The sequence below is a fragment of the Aotus nancymaae genome, unplaced genomic scaffold (assembly GCF_030222135.1).
Source record: "Aotus nancymaae isolate 86718 unplaced genomic scaffold, 86718_ANA_hifiasm-v0.15.2.pri h1tg000059l, whole genome shotgun sequence".
NCBI classification, from domain to species: Eukaryota; Metazoa; Chordata; class Mammalia; order Primates; family Aotidae; genus Aotus; species Aotus nancymaae.
In genome coordinates, this window is record NW_026988473.1 from 29,730,951 (window position 1) to 29,746,414 (window position 15,464).

At 32.7% G+C, this 15,464-nt stretch overlaps 1 protein-coding gene across 13 annotated transcripts in view; it reads left to right on the forward strand.

Annotated features, from left to right (window-relative positions):
* IMMP1L (inner mitochondrial membrane peptidase subunit 1) overlaps positions 1 to 15,464 on the forward strand; it is a 75,559-nt gene that overhangs the window by 29,113 nt on the left and 30,982 nt on the right. For 11 of the 13 annotated variants that reach the window (XR_010338332.1, XR_010338331.1, XR_010338333.1 and 8 more), the window contains 2 exons: positions 9,438 to 9,571; positions 12,024 to 12,112. Coding sequence is in view for 5 of the 13 variants with exons in the window: in XM_064365067.1 (XP_064221137.1) it covers positions 9,467 to 9,571; positions 12,024 to 12,112 (194 nt within the window). In the remaining 8 variants the exon portion in view is untranslated. Of the gene's footprint in view, positions 1 to 595; positions 856 to 9,437; positions 9,572 to 10,444; positions 10,691 to 12,023; positions 12,113 to 15,464 lie in introns of those variants that run through there. The other 2 variants (XM_012452267.1, XM_064365069.1) reach the window with 2 other exon arrangements.

Here is a 15,464-nt window from a genome sequence, read left to right on the forward strand (position 1 = left end):
AATAACATTTGTGCTATCCTCACAGGAGCTGTCAATAAAAGATGTAATAGGGGATTTAGGAATCTAGAAATGGCCAACTAATTTATGTGAATCTATTTTATTTCAGCTAGAAAGACCAAGCTCTTTTTCGTCTGCACTGCATATTGCAGAGCACAGGCTGTCTATACAAAACCAGGCGGCTGCGTATGGATAGTCCCTTGATATCATTCACTTGCTGTGTAATCTTATTATGCAAAGTTCTAATCTTCACCTAGAATGAATGCCTCTGGGTCAGAATATAGTCATATCAGGGTTTTTGAGGTCATGTTTTGTGATCCTTAGCTTATTCTTCTAAGTAGGACTGGGATTTAAAGGGTATTCCCCAGATACTAGCAGAGATAGACAGCAGAACCTGCTGCCTTTTTGGAAGACAAGACCAACATGAGGTCCCTGGTAGGATTAAACTTCATTTGTAGCTGTAGGATTTTTTAACAGATGTATTATTGGACAGGGAATAGGGGGCCACCAGCACAGCAAAATTGAATCATGACTGACATTCTCAGGGAGTTTGCTGCCTGCTAAAACAGCAGCTCTATGTGGATTTGACTTCTTTCAGGTGAAGCGACTTCCAGTCATTTGGAAAGGATGGGATGAAAAGGAACCTTGGTGATAATTTTGATGTCTGCAAGATTTAGTACCAGTGTAATGGGATTATCGGTAACACCTTCACTGCAGAAAAAGCCACCTGGCGCTATAACTGGCAGCAGCTGAGAACTAATCCTTTCCCATCTCTTGGATGTCATTCATGAAGCTCAAAGCTATTTCTACCCTGCTAACTGTGATTAATTTTATAAACAACAACAACAAAAAAATCAGGTGATCAAGGCAAAGAATATGCTCTTTATTATTTATAATATATAACCTTATTTTAAGCTATATGACCTAAAAATTATGCAAGACCTATACAAACTGTAAGCTATATGATTCAAAATTTATTAAACTATTCAAATAGAAAAGTTTATTACTGATATCTTGGTTTTTTTAGTTGAATGACAGATTACTCTTGGTAGCAATTCATATTTGAGATCAAATATTAAATACTTTTATATTCTTTTGGCTATAGAGCTACTATGAAATTAATCAAAATGTCTAGCTGTAAGGAATTGAAATAATTTGTTTTGTCATATGTTCTACCTGTTTTTGACTGCTTCAGTTGTTACTGATGAAATGTTTTTGATGAATAAACTTAATATAAAATATATAGACATCTGTATTTTTTATAATGAAGGTAATGCTAGCTGAAACTGCTAATGAAAGGGCTTTTGGTGAAAGTATATGATTTTGGTATATAAAAGTATAGAGTAAATATGAATACTGAATAACTTATTTTTAAAAATCAGTGGTTCTTAGGTAACTTTTTCTTTAGATGAGGGTTTAGGTGTTTGCTTTAAAAATCAGTGCATTAGTTAATGGATTTTTTTTAGCTTTTATTTCATCTAAAAACTTTATCAAGTACTTTGGTTAGAGGTGTTAATTATTTTAATATTTTTCTCTAACATGATCCAGTATAGACAGAGAGAAAATGAAGTGAAATTATCCCATCAGTCACCCAAACAGTATGCCAAGACTAGAAAACATAATTAGTGTTGTCAGTGTTATGATCTTAGAGTACTTAATTTTAAAATATTTATTCGTAGAACTTAATTTTTATCTCATAGCTTTTTTGTTTAGTAGTTTTGTCTTTAAAAAAAAAATTATACAGTCTCAGTCTAAATGTTTTTAAACTTTAAAATTTTAACTAAATGTAAGTGACTAATTTATTGAAATTATAAAAATAATTAAAATATAATCAATTTTATACCTGATGTACACCATTAATGTACTACCACCTCTGTTTATATGTAGTACCCTTATTCTTCTCCATATAAGCTCTTTACTAGAAAAGTCAGCAAATATAATAAATTTATACAGAGTTCACAGGTTTGGTTTAATTGGTTCTAACCTATCGTATTTCAAATTGTATTTCATAACTTTTACCACATTTTAAATGAATGAATGTTCAGAAAGCTTGCCAGTATTTGTAGTGAACTGCATTATGTTACTTTAAAAAGGACGACTTTTGCCTTGTATTTTTGCTGTTTGAAAAAATTTTTATTTTATGACGAAAGAGCTATCCATGAAATAAATGGACTGAAATCTTTTTCTTATTTTTATAATAAAATCATTTATTTTAAATCTAAAATATTTAGTTTACGTGTAATTTCACATTACGTTGCCAGGTAGGCTATTATCTCAGCATAATTTTCTGTGGTAGATTATAATATTATATATTTATTTTTTAAAGTAGTTTTGCATTCAAAACAGAATTTGTCTGGAAGCTTTTATTAAACCTGGTCAGTATTTACTTTCTCACTTTTTATTCAGGTATTTACTGAACAGCTCTTGAGAGTTAGTATTTTTTCCTTCTCCATTCTGGGTGTCATTCTTATTTGATTAGAGATGGTTATTTTCTTTTGAAAGTCTCAAATAAACTCATCTGAAGTAAATTCAACATAAAACATATAAGATTTTCTCAATGTTATATATTCTTTTCATAAAAATATAGATTATTTGAATTTTAATATCTGTTGATAACTTATAAGAAATTTGGCTTATCTTAAAAAGCTAGATACTAATTTAATTTGTAGCAGAGGCAACTCATGATGTCAGTAAGACTTAAGGGAAGTATTTTTGGAGATAAGAGAGTGGGATATAGGATGAAATGAGAAGACATTTTTTAGAAAGAATGATAAGTCAGGTGTAACAAAAGAATAGGATGGGCCTGGGCATGGTAGCATCTGCCTCTGGTCCCCAGACACTCGGGAGGCTGTAGTGGAAGGATTCTCTGAGCCCAGGAGTTGGAGGCTACAGTGAGCTGTGATTGTGCCATATGCACCCCAGTCGAGGGGACACAGGGAGACTGTCTTAAAAAGAAAAAGAGTAGGATAAGAATCATATGATTTCTTGATTATTTAAGAAATAAACTTTTTTTTATTTTTTGGTAATTTATAAAACTTATGTCTCTAAGAGCCGTTCATGAACTGTGGCACGGCGAGGGTTAGCCCATGATAATGCTAAGTGATATTATTTTTAAATTAATATTCTTCCTCTGTTGTTCATACAACTGCTATATTGTTTTGAAATAGATCATTTAGTAGTTGGGGGATTATTGGTGAATAAATGTGGTTGTTTTGGTGTTTTACTTTTTGGAAGGTGATGCTTTGTTATATTAAAATGATCAACTTCTTATTCTTTTTATAAACATAAGGTGAGTTTCGATTTGGGGTATATGTAAAAATGTGAACTTCAGAAAATACCACTGGACTAATGAAATACTTTGAAATATTAGCATTATAATGTTTACTTGATGAAAATTTATAGAATTATCCCAAAGTTAACATTCACTTTAAGGATAATGAATGGGTAAATTTTGTCAAGTCTCTGAAAATACTGAGTATGTGTCAGTGCTCTTAAAGGACAGATTAAAGTCCTTTACTGGACTTCCTTCCTGGAGCTTATTAAAACTATAGACTCTGCAGCTGTGTTCCCAGAGTCTCATTCATTAGCTCTGTGATGCAGGATGAGAATCATAGGAATCGCAGGGATCCTGGAAATTTGGATTTTTAGTTTTTAATTTTGGTTGATATTAGGTTTCCATGTTATTTTGATGCTGCAGTCACATTTGAAGCAGTATTCACTGCTTTGAACCTTAAAGTAATGGCAGTTATTTCCTCTGCTAATGAAACAAAATAAACAGGTTTGGTGTTTTTTTCTAATTTTTTTGAGACTGGGTCTTGTTCTGTTGCCCAGGCTGGAGTGCAGTGGTAAGATCATGGCCCACCACAGCCTTAACCTGCTGGGCTCAAGTAATATTTGAATGAAGTCACCCTTTTTTCCCCAACTGTTTGTTTCTTAGAAGTTTTATTGTACAAAAAAAGTAGTGCAATATACATTTATATACACTTCACTTAGATTTAACAATGAGCATTTGCCACATTAGCTTTCTGTCTTCCTCCATATATAATATATGCGTATGTGTGTATATATGTGTGTATCAATTTGTCTTCATCTCTCTTTATACATGATTATTAGCAGAAGTGAACCATATGAAAGGAAGTTGCAGTCATAGCATTTTTCTCAAAATAATTCCATGTTTATCTCCTATGAACAAGATCATTCTCCTGCATACTATGATATTGTTAAGAAATTTAACACTGAAACAGTGATATATTTTTATGTACAATATTCATATTTACCCAGTTGTCCCCATGTCTTTTATAGCTTTCTGTTTTCTTTTGCTCTGGGATCCAATTCAAGATTTCATATTGTATTTGGTTGTCATGGCATTCTATTTTCTTGTAGTTGAAAACAGTACTCTTAGTATGATTTTTCCTTTCATTAAATTTATACTTTTTAAGTGTTCGAGCTGGCTGTCTTGTCGAATGTCTGCAATATGGATGTGTCTTTATTGTTCATGATTGGATTTAGGCTACACATTTTTGGCAAGAATAGCACACAGATGATGATGTACTTGTCATTCCATGGGCAAGAGGCTACATGATATCAGTATGCTGCCTGATTTGGTTAGTGAAGATAGTATTTGCCAGATCTTCCCATTGTAAAGATACATTGTTATCTTTGTAAAAAAAATTATCTACTTTGATACTTTTCGGATATCCTGTCAATCAACAATATTTCACCCAGTGTATTTTAATATGTATTAATGGCCCTTGTCTGAATCAATTATTACACTGGTGATAATTTTATCATTCCTTTTACATTTATTAGCTGTCCTGTTTTGGTAAAGAACTTTCCCTGTCCCCCACATGTACATCTTTTTAAAATTTTCATTTTTAATTTAATGTATTACTTTTTACTCTTATTATTCTTAGGCTCATATTGTCCCAAATTTGGCCATTGGATGACCCCTCGTAATGGTTCCTTTGTTTCCATCAGACTTTGAGCACTGACTGTTCTGGTCTGGTGGTGAATGAAACTTAGAAACTAAAAATGTGGGCACTAAGTGTGCTAATAATTACTGCAGTGTCATTGCTTCCTACATGGCCTTTTCAAAATGGATAGAGCTAGGATGACATTTTTTTTATAGGCAGTCAGACAAATATATACATTTATTTATTTAAATAAATTTGTTTTGATAACTCAGGTTCATTCTTAATCTCCCATTCCGTATTTGTTGCTTCTTTTTCTCACAGTGAGAGACCTAATACTCAATAACTTAAATATTTGCTCACTTTTACTATCCGAAGTATACATACAATACAACAAACCTACTAAGATACCTTCTAGATTTGCTTCCATTTTTTCTTTTATGTTTAGTTAGTATGTAATAATTGTATGTATTAATGGGATACAGTGATTTTGTTACATGTATACAGTGTATAATGATCAAATCAGGGTAATTAGCATATCCATCACCTCAAATACTTATCATTTCTTTATGTTGTGCACATTAAAGATCTTCTTGTAGCTTTTTGAAAATATACAATACATTAACCAGGCATGGTAGCTCACACCTGTAATCCCAGCACTTTAGGAGGCTGAGGTAGGTGGATCATGAGGTCAGGAGTTCGAAACCAACCTTGCCAACATGGTGAAACCTTGTCTCTACTAAAAATACAAAAAGGTGTGGTGGTGCATGCCTGTAATCCCAGCTACTCAGGAGGCTAAGACAGGAGTATTGCTTGAACCCCAGGAGGCAGTGATTGCGGTGAGCAGAGATCGAACCATCACACACTAGCCTGGGCAACAGAGCAAGACTCTGTCTCAAGAAAAAAATAAAGAAAATATACAGTAAATTATGGCTAACCGTATTCACCCAACAGTGCTACAGAAGGCAGGAACTCATTCCTCCTATCTAGCTGTAATTTTGTATCCATTAACCAATTTCTCATTTCCCCTCCTACCTCCCCTTTCAAGCCTCTGGTACCCATAATTCTACACTATACTTCCATAGGCTCAATTTTTTTTTTAAGCACCCACAGATGAGTGAGAATATAAGGTATTTTTCTTACTGTGCCAGATTTATTTCTCTTAACATAATGTGCCCCAGGGTAATTCATGTTGCCTTGAATGACAGGATTCCATTCTCTTTGTGGCTGAATAGTATTCCATTGTGTATATATAGCATGTTTTATTTATCCATTCATCTGTTGATGGACATTTTGGTTGATTTTGTGTCTTAGCTGTTGTGAATAGTAGCTAAGCTGCAATAAACATGGGGATGCAGGTATCCCTTTGATATATTGATTTCCTTTCTTTTGGAATAATACCCAGTAGTGGGATTGCTGGGAATTATTTTGTGATTCTGTTTTGAGTTTTTAAAGAAACCTCCACACTGTTTTCCATAGTGACTGTACTAATTTATATTCCTAAGAACAGGGTGTGTGAATTTTCTTTTCTCTGCATTTTTGCCAGCACTTACTTTCTCTTTTTTGATAATAATCAGTGTAACTGGGGTAAGATGATACCTGATTGTGGTTTTGACTTGCATCTCCCTGAAGATAGTGACATTGAGCTCTCTGTGTATAGATTTGTTGGCCATTTGTTTGTTTTCTTTTGAAAAATGTCTATTCAGATCATTTGCCCAATTTTTAATTGGGTTTTTTGGGTTTTTTGCCGTTGTTTGAGTTCCTTGTATATTCTGGATATTAGTTCATGTCAGATGCATAGTTTGCAAATATTTTCTTCCATTCAACATGTTGTCTCTTTACTTTGTTATTTTTATTGCTGTGCAAAAAGCTTTTCAGTTTAGGTCCCATTTGTCTATTTTTGTTTTTTCTTGCCTGTTCTTTTGATTTCTTAGCCATAAAATCTTTGCCTAGACCAATGTCTTGAAGTGTTTCCCCTATAGTATTGTAGTTTGGTCTTATTTATAAGTCTGTAATTTATTTTAAGTTGGTTTTTATATATGGTGAAAGATATGGGGACTAGTTTTGTCTTCCTGCATGTGGATATCCAAATATTGTAGCACGTTTATTGAAGAGATGTTCTTTCTCCAGTGTATGTTCCTGGCACCTTGTCAAAAATCAGTTGGCTCTAAAAGCATGGATTTATTTCTGAGTTCTCTATTCTGTCCCATTGGTCTGTGTGTTTTTATACCAATACCATGTTGTTTTGGTTACTATAACTTTGTAGTGTATTTTAAAGTCAGGTACTGTAATACCTCCAGCTTTATTCATTTGGTTCAATATTGCTTTTGTTATTTGGGGTCTTTTGTGGTTCTGTATGAATTTTAGGATTGTTTTCTAATTCTGTGAAAAATGACTTTGGTATATTGATAGGGATTGCATTGAATCTTTAGATCACATTGGTCTTTAGATCACATTTAGACCACACTTGGTCATTTTAACAATATTAATTCTTCCAATTCATGAGTATGGGCTATTTTTATTTTTTGATCCTCTTCAATTCTTTAATCAGTGTTTTTATAGTTTTCATTGGAGGGGTCTTTCACCTTCTTCGGTAAATTTATTCCTAGATATATTTTTAATATTTTATAGCTATTTTAAATGGGATTGCTTTATTGATCCTATTGATTTCTTATTCAGCTAGATCATTCTTGGTGTATAAAGTGCTACTAATTTTTGCATGCTGACTTTGTATCCTGCAACTTTACTGAATTCATTTATCAGTTCTAAAAGTATTTTTGGTGAAGTCCTTGGGTTTTTCTATATATAAGATCATGACATCCATAACGAGGATAGTGACTTCCTCTTTTCCAATTCCGATGCCCTTTATTCCTTTATTTTGCCTAACTGGTATGGCTGGGACTTCCATTACTATGTTGAATAACTGGTGGAAGTAAGTATTTGTGTCTTGTTCCAGATCTTAGAGGACAGACTTTGAGCTTTTTCCCCATTAAGTATGATATTAGCTGTGGGTTTGTCATATATTGCCTTTTATTGTTTTGAGGTATGTTTCTTCTTTGCCTAATTTCCTGAGAGTTTGTATCATGAAGTGATTTTGAAATTTATCAAATGCTTTTTCTGCATCTATTGAGATCATTGTATGGGTTTTGTTCTTCATTCTATATCACACTGATTGACTGGCATGTGTTGAACCATCCTTTCATGCCTGGGATAAATCCCACCTGATCATGGTGTATTATCTCTTTAATATATTGTTGGATTCAGTTTGCTAGTATTTTGTTGACAACTTTTGCCTCTGAGTTCACTGGGGATTTTGGCCTGTAGTTGCTCTTTTGGTGTGTCTGGTTTGGGCATTAGGCCAATGCTGACCTGGTAGAATGAATTAGGAAGAATTCTCTCAACTTCCAGTTTTTTGGAATAGTTTGAGAAGAATTGGTGTTAGTTCTTTTTTATGTTTGGTAGAATTCAGAGGTAAAGTCATCTGATGCTGGGCTTTTCTTTGTTGGGAGACTTTTTATTAGTGGTTTCATCCTTTACCAACTTTGTGATGATAATAAGCAAGTTACTTCACTACTCTTAGACTTTTTATTTTCTTATCTATAAATTGAGGATATCTATCTTACACAGGTATTATATGTAAAGCTTGACATGTTAAGCAGATGTTACATATTATTATTGATGTATTTTAATAAATTTGAGAATAGAATAATGTAGCATAGGCCTAAGAGTTAGGCTCTTAGTTGAGAAATGCACGATACATAGTTGTAACAGTTAAATAGGAAAGGACAGATACTTTATAGAGTTAAATAGGAAAGGACAGAAACATTATAGATGATATTTTAAAATTTTATATAGCTTTAAAAAATCTTGAAATGGTTTTTTTATGCTGTTGTTTCATAGTATTCATGTGTTCCTTTTGTTACGTCAATAGTTAATAGCTCACGAATGTAACTTTATAATTTATAAAGTACTTTGACATATGTTGCTAAATTCTAAGAATCATTCTGAGATATTATTTCTACTAGGCTCCAGAAAGGTTAAGCAATTTGTTGAAGATTATACAAGTTAGAAAAATAACCAGTGTGAAACTTGAATCTCCATATACCTATTCTAGTGATTTCTCCATTATTTCCTATTACATGGCAAGAAAAATACATAGCAAGGAACAAATGTGAAAAACTGCTATTAGCCCTTTGAAAGAGTTAGTATCTTTTCCTAAGTGTCAGCCTTATAGAAGAAATAACCAAGACATGAAAGGGGAGAGACTTGTTCAGAATCTACTAATTATATAATTCATATATAGACCCACTGACATTTGAATATAAACTTTGATAAATCAAAATCTTTAGTGACTATCATTTGCCATTTAATATCATTAGCAGAACTGATAAGAAACTCTTGCTTTCTTTCACCAAATTGTATTAGGCACTTACTACATTTGGGGTGATTGTAAAATATTTTACAATAGAGCTATTTCTTAAGTGTTTTTAAATAGTATTGATCATGAAACTTTTTGAAATTTACCATCAGGCCAATGGTGGCAGAGTCTACATAGAACTATGCTTCGTGATGTTCTGGGGAAAACGTTTCGACTTGTTGGCTATACTATTCAGTATGGCTGTATAGCTCATTGTGCTTTTGAATACGTTGGTGGTGTTGTCATGGTAAGTTTTTATATTCAAGAATATTCATCTTATATACTTTTTTCAAATAGAAGGAAAATGTGTTTTTCCTTTTATTATAGTTGAAATTATTAATGAATAAAATGTGAAAGTTAAAACATAAATTTTTCTAAATATTGGATAATAAAAGAGTGTGTTTGAATTGACACTGATATAAGGTATAAGGACCATTACTTAAATATTTTCTGTATTCTGTTTCTAATGGGCACAAAGGGTCCTTTTGAATAGTATACAAATAATAGTTGTTACCATTTATTGAATCCTATTTACTGTGTTTTAGGATATGTTTGTTTTACACTTACTAACTCATTTAATGTTTTACACTTCTGTGAGATACTTGTAAGTAATCTATTATACACATGAGGAAATGAACTGAGAAAGCTTAAGTAATTTACTTGTTCCAGGTCCCACAGTTAGTAAGTAGGAGACTTGAAATTTCAACACATATTAGTCCAGTTTTCAAAATTACACCTCATAACCACAATGTTTAACTATAATTAAAACAAATTTAATTACATAATTAAGACAGATTATTAATCTAATTAAGACTGATTATTCTGCCTAATGTCTATATTAAAATGTTAAAGCTGCTCCCTATCCCCAACTAATACTTTTTCTTAATATTGTATCAGGAAACTACGAACCATGGCTGTTGATTCAAGCCTTTTACCATGTAAATGAAAGAATAAGTTGATTGACCAGCCAGTCAATGTTTTTTTTATTGTTATTACTGCTTTTTTAAAAATTAGGTTTACTTTATTAGATTAACAGTCTTAACCTCAAGTTAAGCTGGAAATGTATATATTTAACTGAACCTTCCCTTCTTTTTTTTTCTGTTTTTTTGAGATGGTTGCACTCCGTTGCCTGGGCTGGAATGGAATGGCGTGATCTCAGTTCACTGCAGCCTCCGCCTCCCAGCCTCAAACAATTCTCGTGCCTCGGTCTCCTGAATAGCTGAGACTACAGGCATGCATCACCACGCCTAGCTAATTTTTGTATTTTTAGTAGTGATGGGGTTTCACCATGTTGGCCAGGTTGATCATGAACTCCTGGCCTGAAGTGATCTGCCCACCTCAGCCTCTCAAAGTTCTGGGATTACAGGTATGTGCCACCGCACCTGGCTGAAACTTGTCTTCCTGATTTTTTTGTAAGTTAGATTGGTACTTCCAAAGGTAGCAAACAAACTTTCATTGTGTTTCTTGTTATTTCTGCCTGAGTAGGAACTTTTGAGTAAAAAGTTTTATTTACAAATAAATAGAGACTATTGTATTTAGATTTTTAAGTGGCTAGGATAATTTTTTCCAATTCTGAGGTAGAGGTTGAGTATCCCATATCTGAAATGCTTGGGACCAGAAGTGTTATGGATTTTAGATTTTTTTTGGATTTTGGAATATTTGTATTCATAATGAGATATTTTTGGGATGGGACCTAAGTCTCAACACAAAACTCATTTATATTTCATATGTACCTTGTGTGCATAGCCTGAAGGTAATGTTATACAATATTTGAAAGAATTTCATACATGAAAGAAAAATTTGGACTGTATTTTGGCTGTGACACATCATATGGAGTCAGATATGGAATTTACCATTTACAGCATCATATAGACTCTCAGAACATTTTAGATTTTAGAGCATTTAAGATTTCAGGCTTTTTATTAGGGGTGCTCAACCTGTATATATCAAGATTATTGTTTTGAGACATATAAATAGGAAAATCTTTGATGGCTTCATTGTAAAGATGGGGGTCTCTCTAGGTTGCCAGGTCTGGTCTTGAACTCCTGGCCTCAAGTGATTTTTCCAAAATTTTGGGATTACACGTGTGAGCCACCATACCTGGCCATGAAAATCTTTAAAGTCCATCTCATCATGCTAGTATTTTTCGGAAGAAAATTTAAGTTGCAGCCCCATGAAATGAGTAAGTAATTCTCTTGGAAGAGGAAGATGGGCATAAACTCATTGAGAATAGTATAATACCATTTAATAAATTATCATGTTCACTGGATCATATCTGGTAGTAATAAGAAAATGAATCATCCCCCCATTCTTTCAGCCAATATGTATGGTTTATCAGTTTTGTACCAAACAATGTTCTTGGCTTTGGTTATATAGCTGGGAACATCAGAGAGAACATCTCTGCCCTCATGGAACTGACATTCTATAGGGTGCCTAAATTTGAAATCATAGGTAATGTTATTTTATTCAGGCATTATAATGTGAAATCAATAAACCATTTATTCTGTGTTTGTCTATGTTTTCAGACTTATTGGTTACTCTGGAGTTGAATTTATTTGAGAACTGGCTAATTTTTATGAATCATCCCCTAAGCTTTAAGAACATTTGCTTGATTTTCTTTCTTTTAAGCCTGTTCAAATGATTTATGTTAAATTTAAAAGAGATTTTGAACTCAGATTACAAATTGCCTCTCTTTTCAGTGTTCTGGACCATCAATGGAGCCTACAATTCAAAATTCAGATATTGTCTTTGCAGAAAACCTTAGTCGACATTTTTATGGTATCCAAAGGTAAATTCCAGTCATGGATATATTAAATTTACAGTGAAAATACGCATACACATGGTACCTTTTCTGCAGTTCCTTAAATTTGTCTTTCAAAATTCTTTCATAAATAACTATATTAATGACCAGCTTGATAAAATTTTGAGTCAAATATTTTCTTTCAGTTTGAGAAATGGTTAATAGTTTCTCAAACATATACAATCTCTTGGGTCATTGTATTTCTTGTATCATTGTAAAAATAATTAGCAATCCCTTACAATATATGTGTAAGCTTACTTGACTTTTTTTTATTGGGTTTTTGAGTTAAGTATTAGGAACTTAGGGATTACATTATATAGCCAGTGTTTTTGTTCTTTAATTTTAAAAATAATCCTGTAGTTCTATTGATTGCTGTCTTACTTATTCTTTAGATATGGCCTATGAGGAGCATTTGATGATTTTAATTTTTTTTAAATTTTCTGATACACATTTTTTGAGATGGGGTCTTGCTTTGCCTCCCAGACTGGAGTGCAGTGGTATGATCTCAGTTCCCTGCAGCCTCAATCTCCTGGGCTCCAGTGACCCTCCCACTTTGCTCCCAAGTAGCTGTGACTACACGTGTATACCACTGCACCCAGCTAATTTTTGTAGTTTTTGTAGAGACTGGGTTTTGCCATTTTGCCCAGGCTGGTCTCAAACGCCTGAGCTCAATCAATTGACTCACCTCAGCCTCCCAAAGTGTTGGTATTACAGGTGTGAGACACTGTGCCCAGCCCATTTGATGATTTTTAGATTGCATTATTGTATATGGCTGACAACCAGGAATTTTATATATTATGAGTCTCCTGATTAATTATATTAAGTTGAATAATTCCTGGGCAAATACTGTTTGTCACTAAACCTTTTAAAATCCTATTTCAAATGGTGGTTCTAATCCTTGTGATACCCATTATTCTAATTAACTCCATGAGAATGATTTCTTCCAAATGAATGTCAAGTATTAATAATTTAATATATTTTCTTAAGAGCACCTCTCTGACATCCTAAAATTTTGAGTCCATTTGTTTTTTATAATTCTGAAAAAAATCTATGCCAGCTTTCATTTCAATAAACTACAAATTTGATTCCCTTGAGCTAGTATTTAGTTTATGGCATAATAAGCAGGTTTAGGCACTTCTCTTTCACTGTTCACCTTTGCTATAACCTGTTTCACATTATTAAAAATTATGAAGAATAGTGTATAAACTGTTCTTCACATTTACTGATCTTTCACCAGCCTTAGATTCTGCAGATAGAAACTCTCTTGGTCAAGCTACATGGTTTGGCATGCTCCGGAGGTAATTCTTCAAATCTTTTACCCATACAACTTCTAGATACTTAATTGTAGATATAGAATTTATAAAATAAAAACTTACATAATAGGTGTGTGTTGCTCCCTTTTCTTTTTAACTTATATCACATTATCCTTATATAGCCTTTGAATTAACTGGAGACCTAGTCTCACTGTAGCATGAAGACAAGCTTCTGTGTTCCATGCGAGTGACTTTCGATATTCACAATAATAATTTGGGCATCCTGAATGAGGAGGTGAACCTGTTGGCTGAATAGTTTTTAATACAGAGCTGGATAGTTTTTATTTTTTTTTTAATTACTCATTGTATTCAGATAAGGGAAACAACTACATTCAGTAAATGAATTCAGAATCTTCGAAGATCTCGTTATGCATTCTATTCGTCCAGATTTCAGGACAGCTCAAAATCTGGCATTTATGAGATATACCAAAGTAACTTTTAGAGCCAAGATAGCCAACTGGTAACATCTACTTTAAAAATATTACTGTCCTGAGTATTCTCTTTCTTTTACCTGCAGCATAGAATTCAAGATTTTAATCTTTGACCCTGGCAAGGGGTCCTATGTTGTTGGCTGCCTGTTTCTAAATGTAAAATAACCTTCCATTTAGGCAAGAATAAAAGTTTGCATATCTAGTATCTAAAGCACATGGATTTCTCTTCAGTCAACTGCACAGAACACTCAACCTTGAGACAGTCAAATTTTTACTACTATTACTCTTTAAACAAATGGTAGTGAGCACCTAATTTATAAGATGCACTATGCATTATAGAGAATGTTAAGATTAATGAGATGTTGACACTGGTTTTCAAAAGCTTACTGTGCAGTAGAATAATAAGGATGTTTATAAATATAAATGAGAAAATTTTTAATAAGCTTCCTTTTAAAACTATTTGAAAGAATTAAGAATCCAAAGGCTATCTGTTTTGATCTAAACACTATACATATATCTAGTTAGACTACCAGAAATATAGTTTCTATGCTTTCTATGAATGATTGAATTATGATTTCTATGTCACCATTCAAGTGGAAAGTTTAAGGGTCATATTGATTATTTGATCAAATAACTTAAGCTTCATTAAACACCCATGGAAAAAGTCTCTTCCTCCAAAGCTATCCAAAATCAACTTTGATGGTGTGTTACAGTCTTTGCAAATTTGTTTATCTGAACAGATCCACTGACATGGTTCTAGTTGGCTAGAAAGAAAATAGTTTATCCTATTTTCCAAAAAAGGCAATACTACGTTGCCTCCAAATTACAGAATTTAATGATTTGCTACCTTTCAACTCTTACCAAGAATAGCCTCAAGAAATCATCATTGTAAATACTGTTTCTGCATTTTCTGTAAAATTTCTGATAAAGATGGTATCTTTTATTCACACATAAAAATGCTTCTTGTGAATTTCTCTTTGATTTAGTTATTAGGGAAAATTTTGTCTTGCCTCCCAAAATAAATGTTATTTTCAAATTAATGATTTCCACATAACTGGTCTTAATTTCTTCTGACTTGGCTCCCAAAGAGTTTAGAAACCATTTTAATGCTTCTATAGAGTAGTTATTAGGTTTCGGATTTCATCATCATTTTCCTTTTATTTTTATGGCTTTTAATATTATTTTGACATATGCATGTTTTATTATAAGTAACATTAAACTATTTCTGGAACTAGGTACAATTAATAAGCAAATATGTAAAATCCTTTTAAACACGTGTGTTAGTCAACAGAATTCACATATTGCTGGTTTTATGCAGAAATAGCATTGTGTTCTGTTTGACTGTGGTCATTGGTCCTACATTCTTTGTCTCCTTCCTTTCTACTTTTAAGGATCTTTCTTATTTTTTATTACCAGATAGATTGTCACTCCTTGTGTAAATCATGTCTTCTGTATGTAATCAGATCTTTATTGGTTTTATATATTTGAGATCTCATTTTATTTTTCAGAGTGTATGTTTGGGCAGCCTTTAGCATTTTATTTTGTTGTATCTTTTGATTTTTTTCTCAAATATAAGTTCTTTTGGCTGTACTATAA